Source organism: Vitis vinifera, chromosome 18, assembly GCF_030704535.1.
Source record: "Vitis vinifera cultivar Pinot Noir 40024 chromosome 18, ASM3070453v1".
Lineage (NCBI taxonomy): Eukaryota > Viridiplantae > Streptophyta > Magnoliopsida > Vitales > Vitaceae > Vitis > Vitis vinifera.
In genome coordinates this window covers 3,289,181-3,301,584 of record NC_081822.1, presented here as the reverse complement: position 1 = coordinate 3,301,584, position 12,404 = coordinate 3,289,181, and the positions used below count along the sequence as shown (strand labels likewise).

The window sequence follows — 12,404 nt, the reverse complement described above, 5'->3', positions numbered from 1 at the left end:
GATATTTTAACTTTTTAAAATAAAATCATTGAATATAAGTTTATAAGTTTTTGTATCTTAAAAAAAAAAATTATTATTATTATTATTATTTGTTTTTAAAACAAAAAATAGGTGATATACTCAAATCGAAATTAAATTAATATATTTATTTGTATCATTATTTAGTTATCAAATATTCATACTAAAAATACTATTGGAGTAAGAAATATCATATAATATGATTTATGCAAAAATCAAATATTAGCTATTCTAGATTTAGAAATTTATTTATTTTAATTTGTTAATTTAAGTTTTAATTTTCAAATTTTAAGTTGTAGTATAAAATACAAAAAATTAATATATATATATATATATAAAAGATGGCCTCTTGATACACGTGTTATTTTTTATTTTTTAAAATGAAAATTCTTAATTTAAAAGCAAAAACTAAAAAATAAAAATATATCCATAAACCATCTAAATAATTAATTAAATTATGTACCAAACAACTCTAAAAAATTTGAAAATTTAAAAGGTCCAATGGTGCACTTGGATTAGCCGGCTGAGGCTCCTTCGCTGCTGGGACTCACGAATATGAAAGAACAAACACGGAGGAGGGGAGAGTGGAAGAGCGAGTGGTAGTTTGTAACTTTGTAACAAATGGCGGGAATGGGTTGGTACGGACCTTTAATCGATCTGTCGAGAGCCTCTTCTCACGTTGGCGATTACGTTCAACTCCTCGTTTTTGTTCATAAATCCACTCCCATTCAGGTCTCTCCCCTCTTTAAGTCCCTGATATTCTTCTGTTTTACTTCTTGTAAGGATTCTATGGTTACGCTATTCATTCTTCCTCCCGTTTTTGAACTATCAAACCCAGCTATTGAATTGAATGATACAGCAGCGTGTAAATCATGATCTTACTCCTTGTAATTCCAATTTGCTTGCATGTTAAAAAGCAAATGGACTAATTAGGGTTTCCAAGTTTAAAAAAAGTCGACAATATAACTGTGGACGGTTTTTTTTTTATAGTAAAGGAGACGAAGAGAATCCTTAAGCCTCCAGACCTTTGGATATTGGAAAGTTTAAGGGAAAAGAAAACATGGGGAAAATTTGGAAGGAAAAGAAAATAGAAATTAGGTTTAAACTTATTATATTTTTCCATGCGATTCTTCGGACCTTTTTTTCTACTAAAGAATGAAGAATCTGAAAATGTATAATTTTTTAAACTTAGGTGGTGTTTGTTTTTTTGGCTTTTTGCTGAAAGCAATTTAGTTTTAGAATTTAGGTTGTTTGTTTTTCTATTTTTTTATGACTTATTATAAACTTTTTACTAAATAGAAAAAGTCAAAATATGTAGCTTTTTCTAAATAGAAAAAATAACATATTGATTTTTTTTACTTTTTAATACTTAATATAAATAAAATACTACAAAAACAAACAACATAATATTTAACACTATTAAGCATTAAAGTTCTATTTAGAATTAAGTAAAAAAACAAACACCACCTTAGTGTTTCTCCCATCTTGTGGTCTTGCTCTTTCATTCATATAAACTCTTGTGTCTATTGCACCAAGAAATGTCAGTTGTCCTAGAATTAGATTTTTCCATTCTTAGTATGATTCAAGTTGAACAATCAAACTTATGTTATCTGCAGTATAAACTGCCAAAAGGTGGAGCTGTAATTAGGACAGACATTCAGGTTGGTGATGATACCCGGCCATTTTTCTCTGTATCCCTATGGCAAAAGCAGATGGGATTGATGGTAATTTCTGGAAATGTCATTTTGTTACAGAGTGAGTACCCTTTTTTTAGTTCAATCTCATGCCTTAAGTGATAATGGACAGTCGAGTCAGTTAAGTTATACGCTGTTTTAGATGTTTCATATGAAATACATGTGTTACAATTACTTTTACTCTTTGTTTGACATTCGGATGATTTAGAACTTATACACTATTTTAAATTTCTAAGTTCTCTATGAAGTGGTAGGTTTTAAGGATCTAATTCTATTTCTCCCAGTCCCACATTTGAGTCAGTGGAGGGCCATTCCATTTACTACAGCTTGTGTTTGTGGAATTTCAGTGATTAACTTTGGTTTGATAATACATTTTTTTTTTCTCTGGTTTTAGATGTCAGGATTACAAGATTTGGAGATTTTGTCGAGGCTCGAACCATCCAATGCTCATCTTTACTATGTTTAATCCATCCTTACGAATCAATTATCTCAAAGGGTATTTCACTTTACTCTCGTCTCCCTTGTGAAGCTTGATGATTTCATCTAAATGATTTATTCTCCTTTGCTTTGTGGCTTTTAAACTGATCAATAGATTGATTTTTATGATCTTATCTGTTCATATTTCAATTGATCCTGAACTTGTTTGGCTGGATGGCCAGTATATAGTCATCAGAGCCAATAAACCTGTCTGGAAAATTATAAAGAACTCAAACGGATATTCCTTAAGTTTTCAATCCAATTCTCTGCTTTGTTGGTCACAAGCATATGGCTAGTATATCAAATTTTAATTTTATCGATAAAACATTATTTAACAGCATGGACACCCTTGTTTACCTTGATTTTATTTTCTATTGAGATAAATTATGCCTACTCAACTCAATTACCTTTGTTATTTTAGGTGTGGATGACTTGATTAGGGATTTTCAATTCGGGATATCAATGAAGGAAAAGCTTAGGAGGGTAATAGAATGGGTACAACAAGCTGGGTCTAGTCTTCATGATATGCATTTGCACGGCTATCAAGTATTTTCTTCACTTTCTGTTTTGTTACTGTTGAATATAATGTATTTATAGTATATAATCTTTCCTTGTTAATATAGGTCACATGTATGGTAGTTAGGACTCCTAGCCTTGTATATATATATTTCTCAATTGTAAGTAAACTGATGAATGTGAATTAAGGTTTTTCTTTTTTCTCTCTCTCTCAACATGGTATCAGAGCCAAGGGAGAAAACCTAATTCTTTCCTGTTTCCCGTGTCATCAACTCCGGGAAACCTTCCGGTGACCGTGTTTCATTCCGGTCACCTTCCCCATCTCCCAATACTTTCCGGTCAGTCGGATCGTCGTCAGAAAACACTCACCGCCGGCGAACTTTTCCGACGACGTCTTTTTCAGACACCGACCACACCAAGAGGAGCGCCTGGAGGAGATCTCCAACTTTTCCCAAAGCATCGGAGCCAGGAAACCGTCCACGCGCCGGCCACGCGCACATTTACGGCCGGCGACTGAATCTCACGCGCCGGCGCGTGAGGGCGCGAGAGGCCTTTTCTGGCGACGCGCCTCCTCCTCCAGCCTCGCCTGACGCCGACCAGCATCCCTACCTCCCTGGTTCTCCCATCCGAGCCCTGCACGTACCTCTTTTGGGGATTTTTGTCTCCATCAGCCCTCCAAACAGTCTTTCCGGCGAAGTTCCGACTACTTTTTCTCCATCCCAATCCCTGCACGTGCCTTGGGAAGTGTTCTTCTACCTTTCTGGTGGTACCACGCCGCGATCTGAGGCCGTCTCCCTTTTTTCGGTGGTGCCACGCCGCAATCTGAAGCCATATTAGGGCTCTCTTCGATCCAAACATAAGATAAGTGGATATGACTACTAAAACTTCCATTTTTTCCTCTGTCATATCTGGATCTCCTATGATTACTTCGGAGAAATTGGTTGGCAGTGAAAATTATCTTTCCTGGTTTGCCTCTGTTGAACTTTGGTTTATAGGTCAAGGATATGAGGATCACTTGGTTACCCAGGAGGCAGATATCCCTGAGGTTGACCGCGTACAGTGGAGGAAGATAGATGTACAGTTATGTAGTGTATTATGGCAATCGGTTGATCCCAGGATTCTTCCCAGGATTCTTCTTCATCTTCGGGCCTACAAAACTTGTTTTAAATTTTGGACTCAGGCCAAAGGATTATACACGAATGATATCCAACGTCTTTATAAGGTGGCTTCTGCTATTGTCCATATCAGCCAACAGGACTTGGATCTATCTACTTATATTGGTCAGATTGCCTCTCTTAAGGAGGAGTTCTTGACTGTGATGCCTCTTACTCCTGATGTTGGGGCTCAACAAACACAGCTTGACAAGTTCTTCATGGTCCTTACTCTTATTGGCTTCCGTCCAGATCTTGAGCCTATCCGTGATCAGATTCTTGGTAGTTCATCAGTTCCGTCCTTGGATGATGTGTTTGCTCGCCTCCTCCGTATCTCGTCCACTCAGACTTTGCCATCTGATAGCACTTCAGATTTTTCTGTGTTAGTTTCTCAAACTACCTCTCGAGGAGGACGCAGTGGTACGCGAGGTAGAGGCCAACGTCCTCATTGCACCTATTGCAATAAACTTGACCACACTCGCGATCGTTGCTATCAGTTACATGGAAGGCCTCCTCGCACTGCCCATATGGCCCAGTCCTCTGATTCTCCGCTGCTTCAGCCTCCGAGCTCCTCCGCATCTCAGACATCTCAGGCTTCTATTGCCTCTGTTGCCCAGCCTGGTAATGCCTTTGCCTGCCTTACCCACACATCTTCTCTTGGACCCTGGATTCTAGATTCTGGAGCTTCTGATCACCTATCTGGTAATAAGGATCTTTTCTCCTCTATTACTACTACCTCTGCTTTACCTACTGTTACCTTAGCTAATGGTTCTCAAACTGTGGCTAAAGGTATTGGTTTGGCCCTTCCTCTGCCTTCTCTACCTCTCACTTCTGTTCTTTATACTCCTGAATGTCCTTTTAATCTTATTTCCATCAGCAAAATCACCCGTACTCTTAATTGCTCTATTACCTTTTCTGATAAATTTGTGACCTTGCAGGACCGGAGTACGGAGAAGACGATTGGCATAGGACGTGAGTCTCAAGGCCTCTATCACCTCACCTCGGATTCATCTCCTGCAGTTTGCATTTCCACTGATGCTCCTCTCCTCATTCACAATCGTCTGGGCCACCCTAGTCTCTCCAAGTTCCAGAAGATGGTCCCTCGTTTTTTCACTTTGTTGTCGCTTCCATGTGAGTCATGTTAGCTTGGGAAACATACTCGTGTCTCGTTCCCGAAGCGTTTGAATAATCGGGCAAAGTCTCTTTTTGAGCTTGTCCACACTGATGTTTGGGGTCCTTGTCGGACTGCGTCTACTTTAGGATTTCAGTATTTTGTCACTTTCATTGATGACTATTCTCGATGTACTTGGTTATTTTTAATGAAAAATCGAGTTGAGTTATTCTCTATTTTTCAGAAATTTTATGTTGAAATCCAAACCCAGTTCAATATTTCTATTCGTGTGTTACGCAGTGACAATGCCAGAGAATATTTTTCAGCCCCATTTACTTCGTTTATGTCTCATCATGGGATTCTTCATCAGTCTTCTTGTGCTCATACTCCTCAACAAAATGGGGTAGCTGAACGCAAGAATCGACATCTTGTTGAGACAGCTTGTACTATCCTCCTCCATAGTAATGTTCCTTTTCGTTTTTGGGGGGCCGTTGTTCTTACTGCTTGTTATTTGATTAATCGTATGCCCTCCTCTGTCTTACACGATCAGATTCCTCACTCCCTTCTCTTTCCTGACCAACCACTTTATTTCCTTCCTCCTTGCGTCTTTGGTTGTACTTGCTTTGTTCATATTCTCACTCCTGGACAGGACAAGCTTTCCGCCAAAGCCATGAAGTGCCTCTTCTTGGGATATTCCAGACTTCAGAAGGGTTATCGTCGTTATTCCCTTGAGACTCATCGATACTTTATCTCCGCTGATGTCACCTTCTTTGAGGACTCACCATTCTTTTCCACCACTTCTGAGTCTCTTCCTGTTTCTGAAGTCTTGCCCATTCCCATTATCTCCCCACCTGATGCTATGCCTCCTCGACCACTTCAGGTTTATCATCGTCGCCCTCGTGTCGTTGCTCCTCTCCCTTTTGCTGAGGCACCTGCTGACTCACTTCCTATCCCTTCGGCTTCACCTGCCCCGACTCTGCCTTCTCCTAATGACTTACCCATTGCTGTTCGGAAAGGTACTCGCTCTACTCGTAATCCTCATCCTATTTACAATTTTTTGAGTTATCATCGATTATCTTCACCCTATTCTGCTTTTGTTTCTGCTATATCCTTTGTTTCTCTTCCAAAGAGCACCTATGAAGCTCTTTCCCATCCAGGCTGGCGACAGGCAATGGTGGATGAAATGGCTGCTCTGTACTCTAATGGCACTTGGGATCTTGTTGTTTTACCCTCTGGTAAATCTACCGTTGGTTGTCGTTGGGTCTACGCAGTTAAGGTTGGTCCTGATGGTTAGGTTGATCGCCTTAAGGCCCGCTTAGTTGCTAAAGGCTATACTCAGGTTTATGGTTCTGATTATGGTGAGACATTTTCCCCTGTTGCCAAGATTGCTTCTGTCCGTCTGCTTCTCTCCATGGCTGCTATGTGTTCTTGGCCTCTTTATCAGTTAGATATTAAAAATGTCTTCCTTCATGGTGATCTTGCCGAGGAAGTTTATATGGAGCAACCTCCTGGTTTTGTTGCTCAGGGGGAGTCTGGTTTAGTGTGCAGGTTACACCGTTCTCTATATAGCTTGAAACAATCTCCTCGAGCATGGTTTGGCCGTTTTAGTTTTGTTGTTCAAGAGTTTGGCATGCTTCGCAGTACAGCAGACCATTCAGTTTCTATCATCATAACTCCTTGGGGCAGTGTATTTATCTGGTTGTTTATGTTGTCGACATCGTCATTACAGGCAATGATCAGGATGGTATTCAAAAACTAAAACAACATCTTTTTACCCACTTTCAGACCAAAGACTTGGGGAAACTCAAGTATTTCTTGGGAATTGAGATAGCTCAATCCAGTTCTGGTGTGGTCCTTTCCCAAAGGAAGTATGCTTTAGACATCTTGGAAGAAATCGGTATGTTAGACTGTAAACCGGTAGACACACCTATGGATCCGAATGTCAAACTTGTACCAGGGCAGAGGGAGCCTTTAGGAGACCCCGGGAGATATCAACGGCTCGTAGGTAAATTGAATTATCTCACCATTACTCGTCCAAACATTTCTTTTCCTATGAGTGTTGTTAGTCAATTCCTACAGTCACCATGTGATAGCCATTGGGATGCCGTAATCCGCATTCTTCGATATATCAAAAGTACACCAGGCCAAGGTGTGTTGTACGAGAACAGAGGTCATACTCAGGTTGTTGGTTACACAGATGCAGATTGGGCTGGCTCACCCACAGATAGACGTTCCACTTCAGGGTACTGTGTTTTTATTGGAGGTAATCTAATATCTTGGAAGAGTAAGAAACAAGATGTAATGGCCAGATCTAGCGCTGAAGCCGAGTATCGAGCTATGGCTTTGGCAACATGTGAACTCATATGGTTGAGACATCTTCTTCGAGAGTTGAGATTTGGAAAGGATGAACAGATGAAACTCATCTGTGAAAACCAGGCCGCATTACATATTGCATCCAATCCAGTCTTTCATGAAAGGACCAAGCATATTGAAGTTGACTGTCATTTCATTAGAGAGAAGATCGCATCAGGATGTGTTGCTACAAGTTTTGTTAATTCAAATGATCAACTAGCAGACATCTTCACTAAATCTCTCAGAGGTCCTAGGATTAAATATATTTGTAACAAGCTTGGTGCGTATGACGTATATGCTCCAGCTTGAGGGGGAGTGTTGAATATAATGTATTTATAGTATATAATCTTTCCTTGTTAATATAGGTCACATGTATGGTAGTTAGGACTCCTAGCCTTGTATATATATATTTCTCAATTGTAAGTAAACTGATGAATGTGAATTAAGGTTTTTCTTCTTTCTCTCTCTCTCAACAGTTACTATCATTAAATTCCTTGAATTTTCTGGGAATCACAGTTATATGTTCTATTGTAGACAGAGCCTGAAATATGTAAGTTTGAACATATGATTTTTATGGATAAAATCTTTTCTTGGTGAATGTGTGTATTCTTTCAATTGTGTTGAAGCGTTCCATTTTGCATTCATTGAATTTGTTTTTCCTTTACAATTTTGTTCTCCATTTGGTTGTGTCCCTTTTGTATATGTTCTATTGTAGAGAGAGCATTAAAATCTTTTCTTAGTCTCTACTTGTCACTTGATTTTTACATTTTTCCAATATTGGACCAAATCACCTGTTATAACACACTTGAGTTTTCCTTTTGCTTGGAAGAAACAGACACCTCTAGTATGCAAGACACGTGCATTGATTTTGGGAGTTGAACCTTAGTCTGCTTGCGTTTAAGAAAATATCCTTGAATAAGTTATCATAAACATTCCTTGAACCGTATACATGAAATTTTATAGTAGTGTGTTAGAATTGTTGGGAACCTTGGATTACTCAATTTCCAAGCCTTGGATCTTGTAGGGTGCGTGCATCTATCCCTAGACATCTCTAAATCTATTGCAACGAAATAAAATAACAATAAAAACCACTATTACTATAGATCTAGAGACACAGTATTTATACCTATGGTTTGGATATTCTTAGATCAAAATCCATCCGATGAAGAGCGTGTTTGAATGGTCCAGATGCCTTGTTCATCCAGGATCTTCCGTCTAATGACTTGAATCATGATCTTGACACTCCAAAGTGTGGGTTTTGGAAGTATGGAAACCTAGGCTCTCTCTTTCTCTCTCTCTGGAGGTGGAGGACGTCTATCTAAAGCCATGGAAACCCTAACCCTAACCCCTAAGTGATTTAAGTGACTTGAGCCCACCAAGGCTTGTGTCACTTAATCTAGCCCAAAATGGGTCTTAATTGATTAATTAACCCAATAGAGCTGTTTAATTAATCAATTAACTTAATTTAGAGACCTTGTTCACCATCTTTTGTGTAATTTTGTGTAATTATCAAAATGCCCTTATGCACAGAGAGTGAACCTAGAGCCACTCCAACTCTCATAAATCGTGTCATCATGGTATATAAGTTTAAAGTGGGGACCACTGAGACCAATAGGAGTATTGACTCATTCAGAATCCAATTCTGAAGTTGATTCAACATCCCACTACAGAGAATCAATTACATTCTAATACCTTATGTGAATATCAACAAGACGAAGCTTGAGTCTGTGACCTATTATCCACTACATGTAGACTCATGAATTGGTGTTTGTAATCTAACAAGGTAATGCTATCACCTATCAAGATTACTTCTTCAATCTTTGAGTTACAAATCCCACTTATTATGTGATCAATTAACATATTCTAGGTCTAGGGAGCATTTGTCAAATTCCATTAAAGGAATTCTTGAAACCACAATTTCATGATCGCATATCATTTAGATCATCCAAGGGGATACGCCATCTTAATCCCATGAGATATCATGGTGCTTTTATTGAGAATACCTGTTGCCACTAGTCTCTATCCAGAGTGACCAAATTCATAAGGATATCTAACCACTTTAGGGTCTCACCTATAGGTCAAAGCCTTTTATTGATTTTGACATAGACTTAATGTCCTCTCAAGGTTGAGAATTCATGCAATATAGTAGTTTGGTGAATCATTACAATTAATAGTCTTACATTATGATTCACCATAGGTTTTGTCCAATGTGCATCACATACGCTACTGCACTCTCACTATCGGAAATCTATCCTGATGGCCAAGACGAGCCATCCCTCCAATTAGGAGGTGGTACATTATAGTCTCTACTGGATTGTCTAAATCTATGAACCAACTGTGGATAATTTTTTTACTTACAAGGAACCTATGACTTGTATATTCTATGCAACTCCTAATGCATTCAAATCATGCACAATGTAAGAGATATGGGTTGAATGCAAATCAATATCAATGCATAAAAGGGATAGTAAGAGGATAGTTAAGTCTAATTTTGTTATGAGTCTTGCTTTTAGGGGCTCAATCATGACAAGAATGTATGTTACTTAGTGCTTTTAACCTTGTGATAGTTGTCAATGTGAAACTTACTCCACTTCTATACAGTTTCAACCTTCTTTAATGTTGTATGGAGTTTTTTTTTTTTTTTTTTCCAGGTATCTGGTTTTATATAATAATATCTTTATCCTGTATTTTTTTTGGATCTCCATTTTAAACTGCAATGCCTTGTGTGCTTGAGAATTTTGTCACTGAGAATATTGTGCACAGCAGAAGAGGCCACTATTAAAAAACTGGAAATCGCATGAAGAGAGAATATCTCGGGACTGTTTCTCACTTTCAGAAGTGTCACATCTGACAAGTTCATGTAAGGTAACCTTTTATGCAAGTGTAGGTGAAATTTTTCTGCCATTTACCTGGAGAACTCTAGATGAATCTGAGAAGGAAAGGATGTTCATCAGCCAGAGGCTGTCTAAAGCTCGAGACAACAATTTAGTAGCAGATCTCATTTGTAATGGCTGCCAGCTATGTGGTTCCCCTTTGGATATGGAGAGTGGGTATGGAAGATTGCACTTCCTCTTTGATGTGATTGTTTCCTGAAAGGGTTGTGATTATGTTTACTGAATGGTATGCTCACCTACACTGCAACAGGTCCACGTTTGAACAAACCACCATTCCACTCTATTGCAAGAGAAGTTCTAACCATCTTCATGTAGTGAGCTTGATATATCGACCCTTTATGGTAAGGGCATCTTCTTAACTTCTCTCTCTCTCTTTGGAGTTTTCTCCTTGAGTGATGAAATTAATGCACCTAATTCCTATTGAATTGTTGAAATAAACTTTTTCTTCAGTGAATATTATCCTTGATTCTCTTATCCATTGATTTTGTTTCACTTCTGGAATGATACTGTTGATTTAGCATGTTGGAGTTGGGTGACATCTTGGGGGTGCATTTTGCAAGATTCTTGGAGAGAAAACTCTTGGCCTCCTAAGCTTTTTATCTCAGATGTGATTTGTTTCAAGAGATAATGAAAAGCCAGTGGTTGCAATTCATGCACAGATGGCTGCAGCATGCCAATCAACATCATAAATTATTAGTCTGATGGAACTAGTTACCCATTGTTAACACATTCTGCTGGCAGCAATGGTGGAAAATTCTGCCGCTATTTTCATTTTATAGACTTCCATGATTACGTCAGTGAGGTTCAAAGTTATGTAAATTGTAGCTTCTAGGCCTATCTTGGAAAACAATCTTTTGGGTCTTTATAATCCTTCCACTTAGGAAAGCCAGAGCATTTTGGAATTGTATCTAATTGATGGTGCCTAGTATACTTGTAGAAGTACGAGTACCCACTCATTCACCCAAAGCTGGTACCTCACTGTCACCAAATGTTTTATGCATTTGACTTCCACATGCAAATAAACATTGTTTCCTTGCATAGAACTTTTTTTTCCTTTCTGAAATTAAAGGATGAGGGTTTCTAAAACCTTCCAAGATTCATTCTCACTGTCTAGATCCTTGGAATTTTTCCTTTAAATTAACGAGTTCTGAAGGAGAAGTATGTAACTTGTAATACATTCCTCTTCACTTGTTTCATCACTCTGAACTGAACATCTGGCTGATGATTATTATCTCGAGTGTTGGAATATTTCTTTGATTTTCCTCTGCACACGATTCAAACTTTTGTGCTTTCCTTCTCCAAATTCAGATGTGTTTCAATCATGTTAACCACCACTGATCTCTTTTCTTAATGGCAGTTATATGTTTGGGATGAAACCGGATGCATCTTGCTTCTTGTCAAGAACAAGACCGCAGAAGTCTTGTTTGGAAACATAACAGCTGAGAAAGTCTACTTATGCTATATGCAAAAGCATGGAGGAAACCCCGCTCCTAAAAATGTACAAAAGTACAATCATTCTGATGCAGGAGCTGCCACTCACCTGAAAGCTTCCGGGAAAAGAGTTGCAGATTCTCCGTATGCAGATAAGAGCATGGAACCAAAGAAAAGACAGCAGTGTGAACAAAACCCAGATTTCTATCTGATTTGGTTGATTCTGCTGAAAATGTTACTGCAGCGAGGAAAAAACAGTCCTTTGAAATTTGAAGCAACCGTGGATGTTGAGCTAGATAGGGAAAATGGGAGGTTTGAAATGGAATCTGTATCAATCCCATGCTTCAGAGCCGAAGTGTCCTCAGTGTAAGTACAAATGTCATTCAGCAGTTTCATTTCTTCGATTTTACAGTGACAAATATGACAACTCTTGGCATGCCTAATTTTCTGCAGGTTATGAAATCCTCGTGTAAGACGTCAAATTAATTGAGAAGCATTTACATGGACATGTAGTCGAGCATTTTCACCCATCCGCCTTTCCGGAAAGAATTAATTTATTAAAAGATGAAAAGATCCCCACATTTGTAAATACCGTCTCTCCCGTCTCTTTAACTTTGACATTTGGATTTATTTACATGTCAATAAGCATAAAAAATATTGATAATATCAATATTTCGATTTTATGGATATATTAGAGATATATTGATAGATATTTTGACACAAAATATCAATTGATCTAAAATTGATAAAAAAACTTATG

The 12,404-nt window shown here is 38.4% G+C and overlaps 1 protein-coding gene across 3 annotated transcripts; it reads left to right on the top strand.

Moving 5' to 3' along the window:
* The first annotated feature begins 501 nt into the window (after positions 1-501).
* LOC100855011 (uncharacterized) lies at positions 502-12,344 on the top strand. Of its 3 annotated transcripts, none has more exons than XM_010665929.3 (8): positions 504-750; positions 1,635-1,773; positions 2,107-2,208; positions 2,611-2,735; positions 10,083-10,369; positions 10,464-10,554; positions 11,571-12,010; positions 12,098-12,344. In XM_010665929.3, exons 1-8 carry the CDS (start codon positions 640-642, stop codon positions 12,102-12,104), a joined length of 1,302 nt encoding a protein of 433 aa, XP_010664231.1. In that variant the 5' UTR covers positions 504-639; the 3' UTR covers positions 12,105-12,344. The 3 variants fall into 3 exon arrangements, with proteins under 3 accessions (XP_019072152.1, XP_010664231.1, XP_010664232.1); XM_010665930.3 differs by having other exon boundaries at positions 505-750; positions 10,086-10,369; XM_019216607.2 differs by lacking the exon at positions 2,611-2,735 and having other exon boundaries at positions 502-750; positions 10,207-10,369.
* The last annotated feature ends 60 nt before the right edge of the window (positions 12,345-12,404 follow it).

Bases quoted from the DNA above. Each gene is read 5' to 3' on its own strand.
- LOC100855011 (XM_010665929.3), top strand. From the start codon at position 640: ATGGCGGGAATGGGTTGGTACGGACCTTTAATCGATCTGTCGAGAGCC. The intron at 1,774-2,106 runs GTGAGTACCCTT...CTCTGGTTTTAG, and splicing joins AAATGTCATTTTGTTACAGA to ATGTCAGGATTACAAGATTT. The intron at 10,370-10,463 runs GTATGGAAGATT...ACACTGCAACAG, and splicing joins CCTTTGGATATGGAGAGTGG to GTCCACGTTTGAACAAACCA.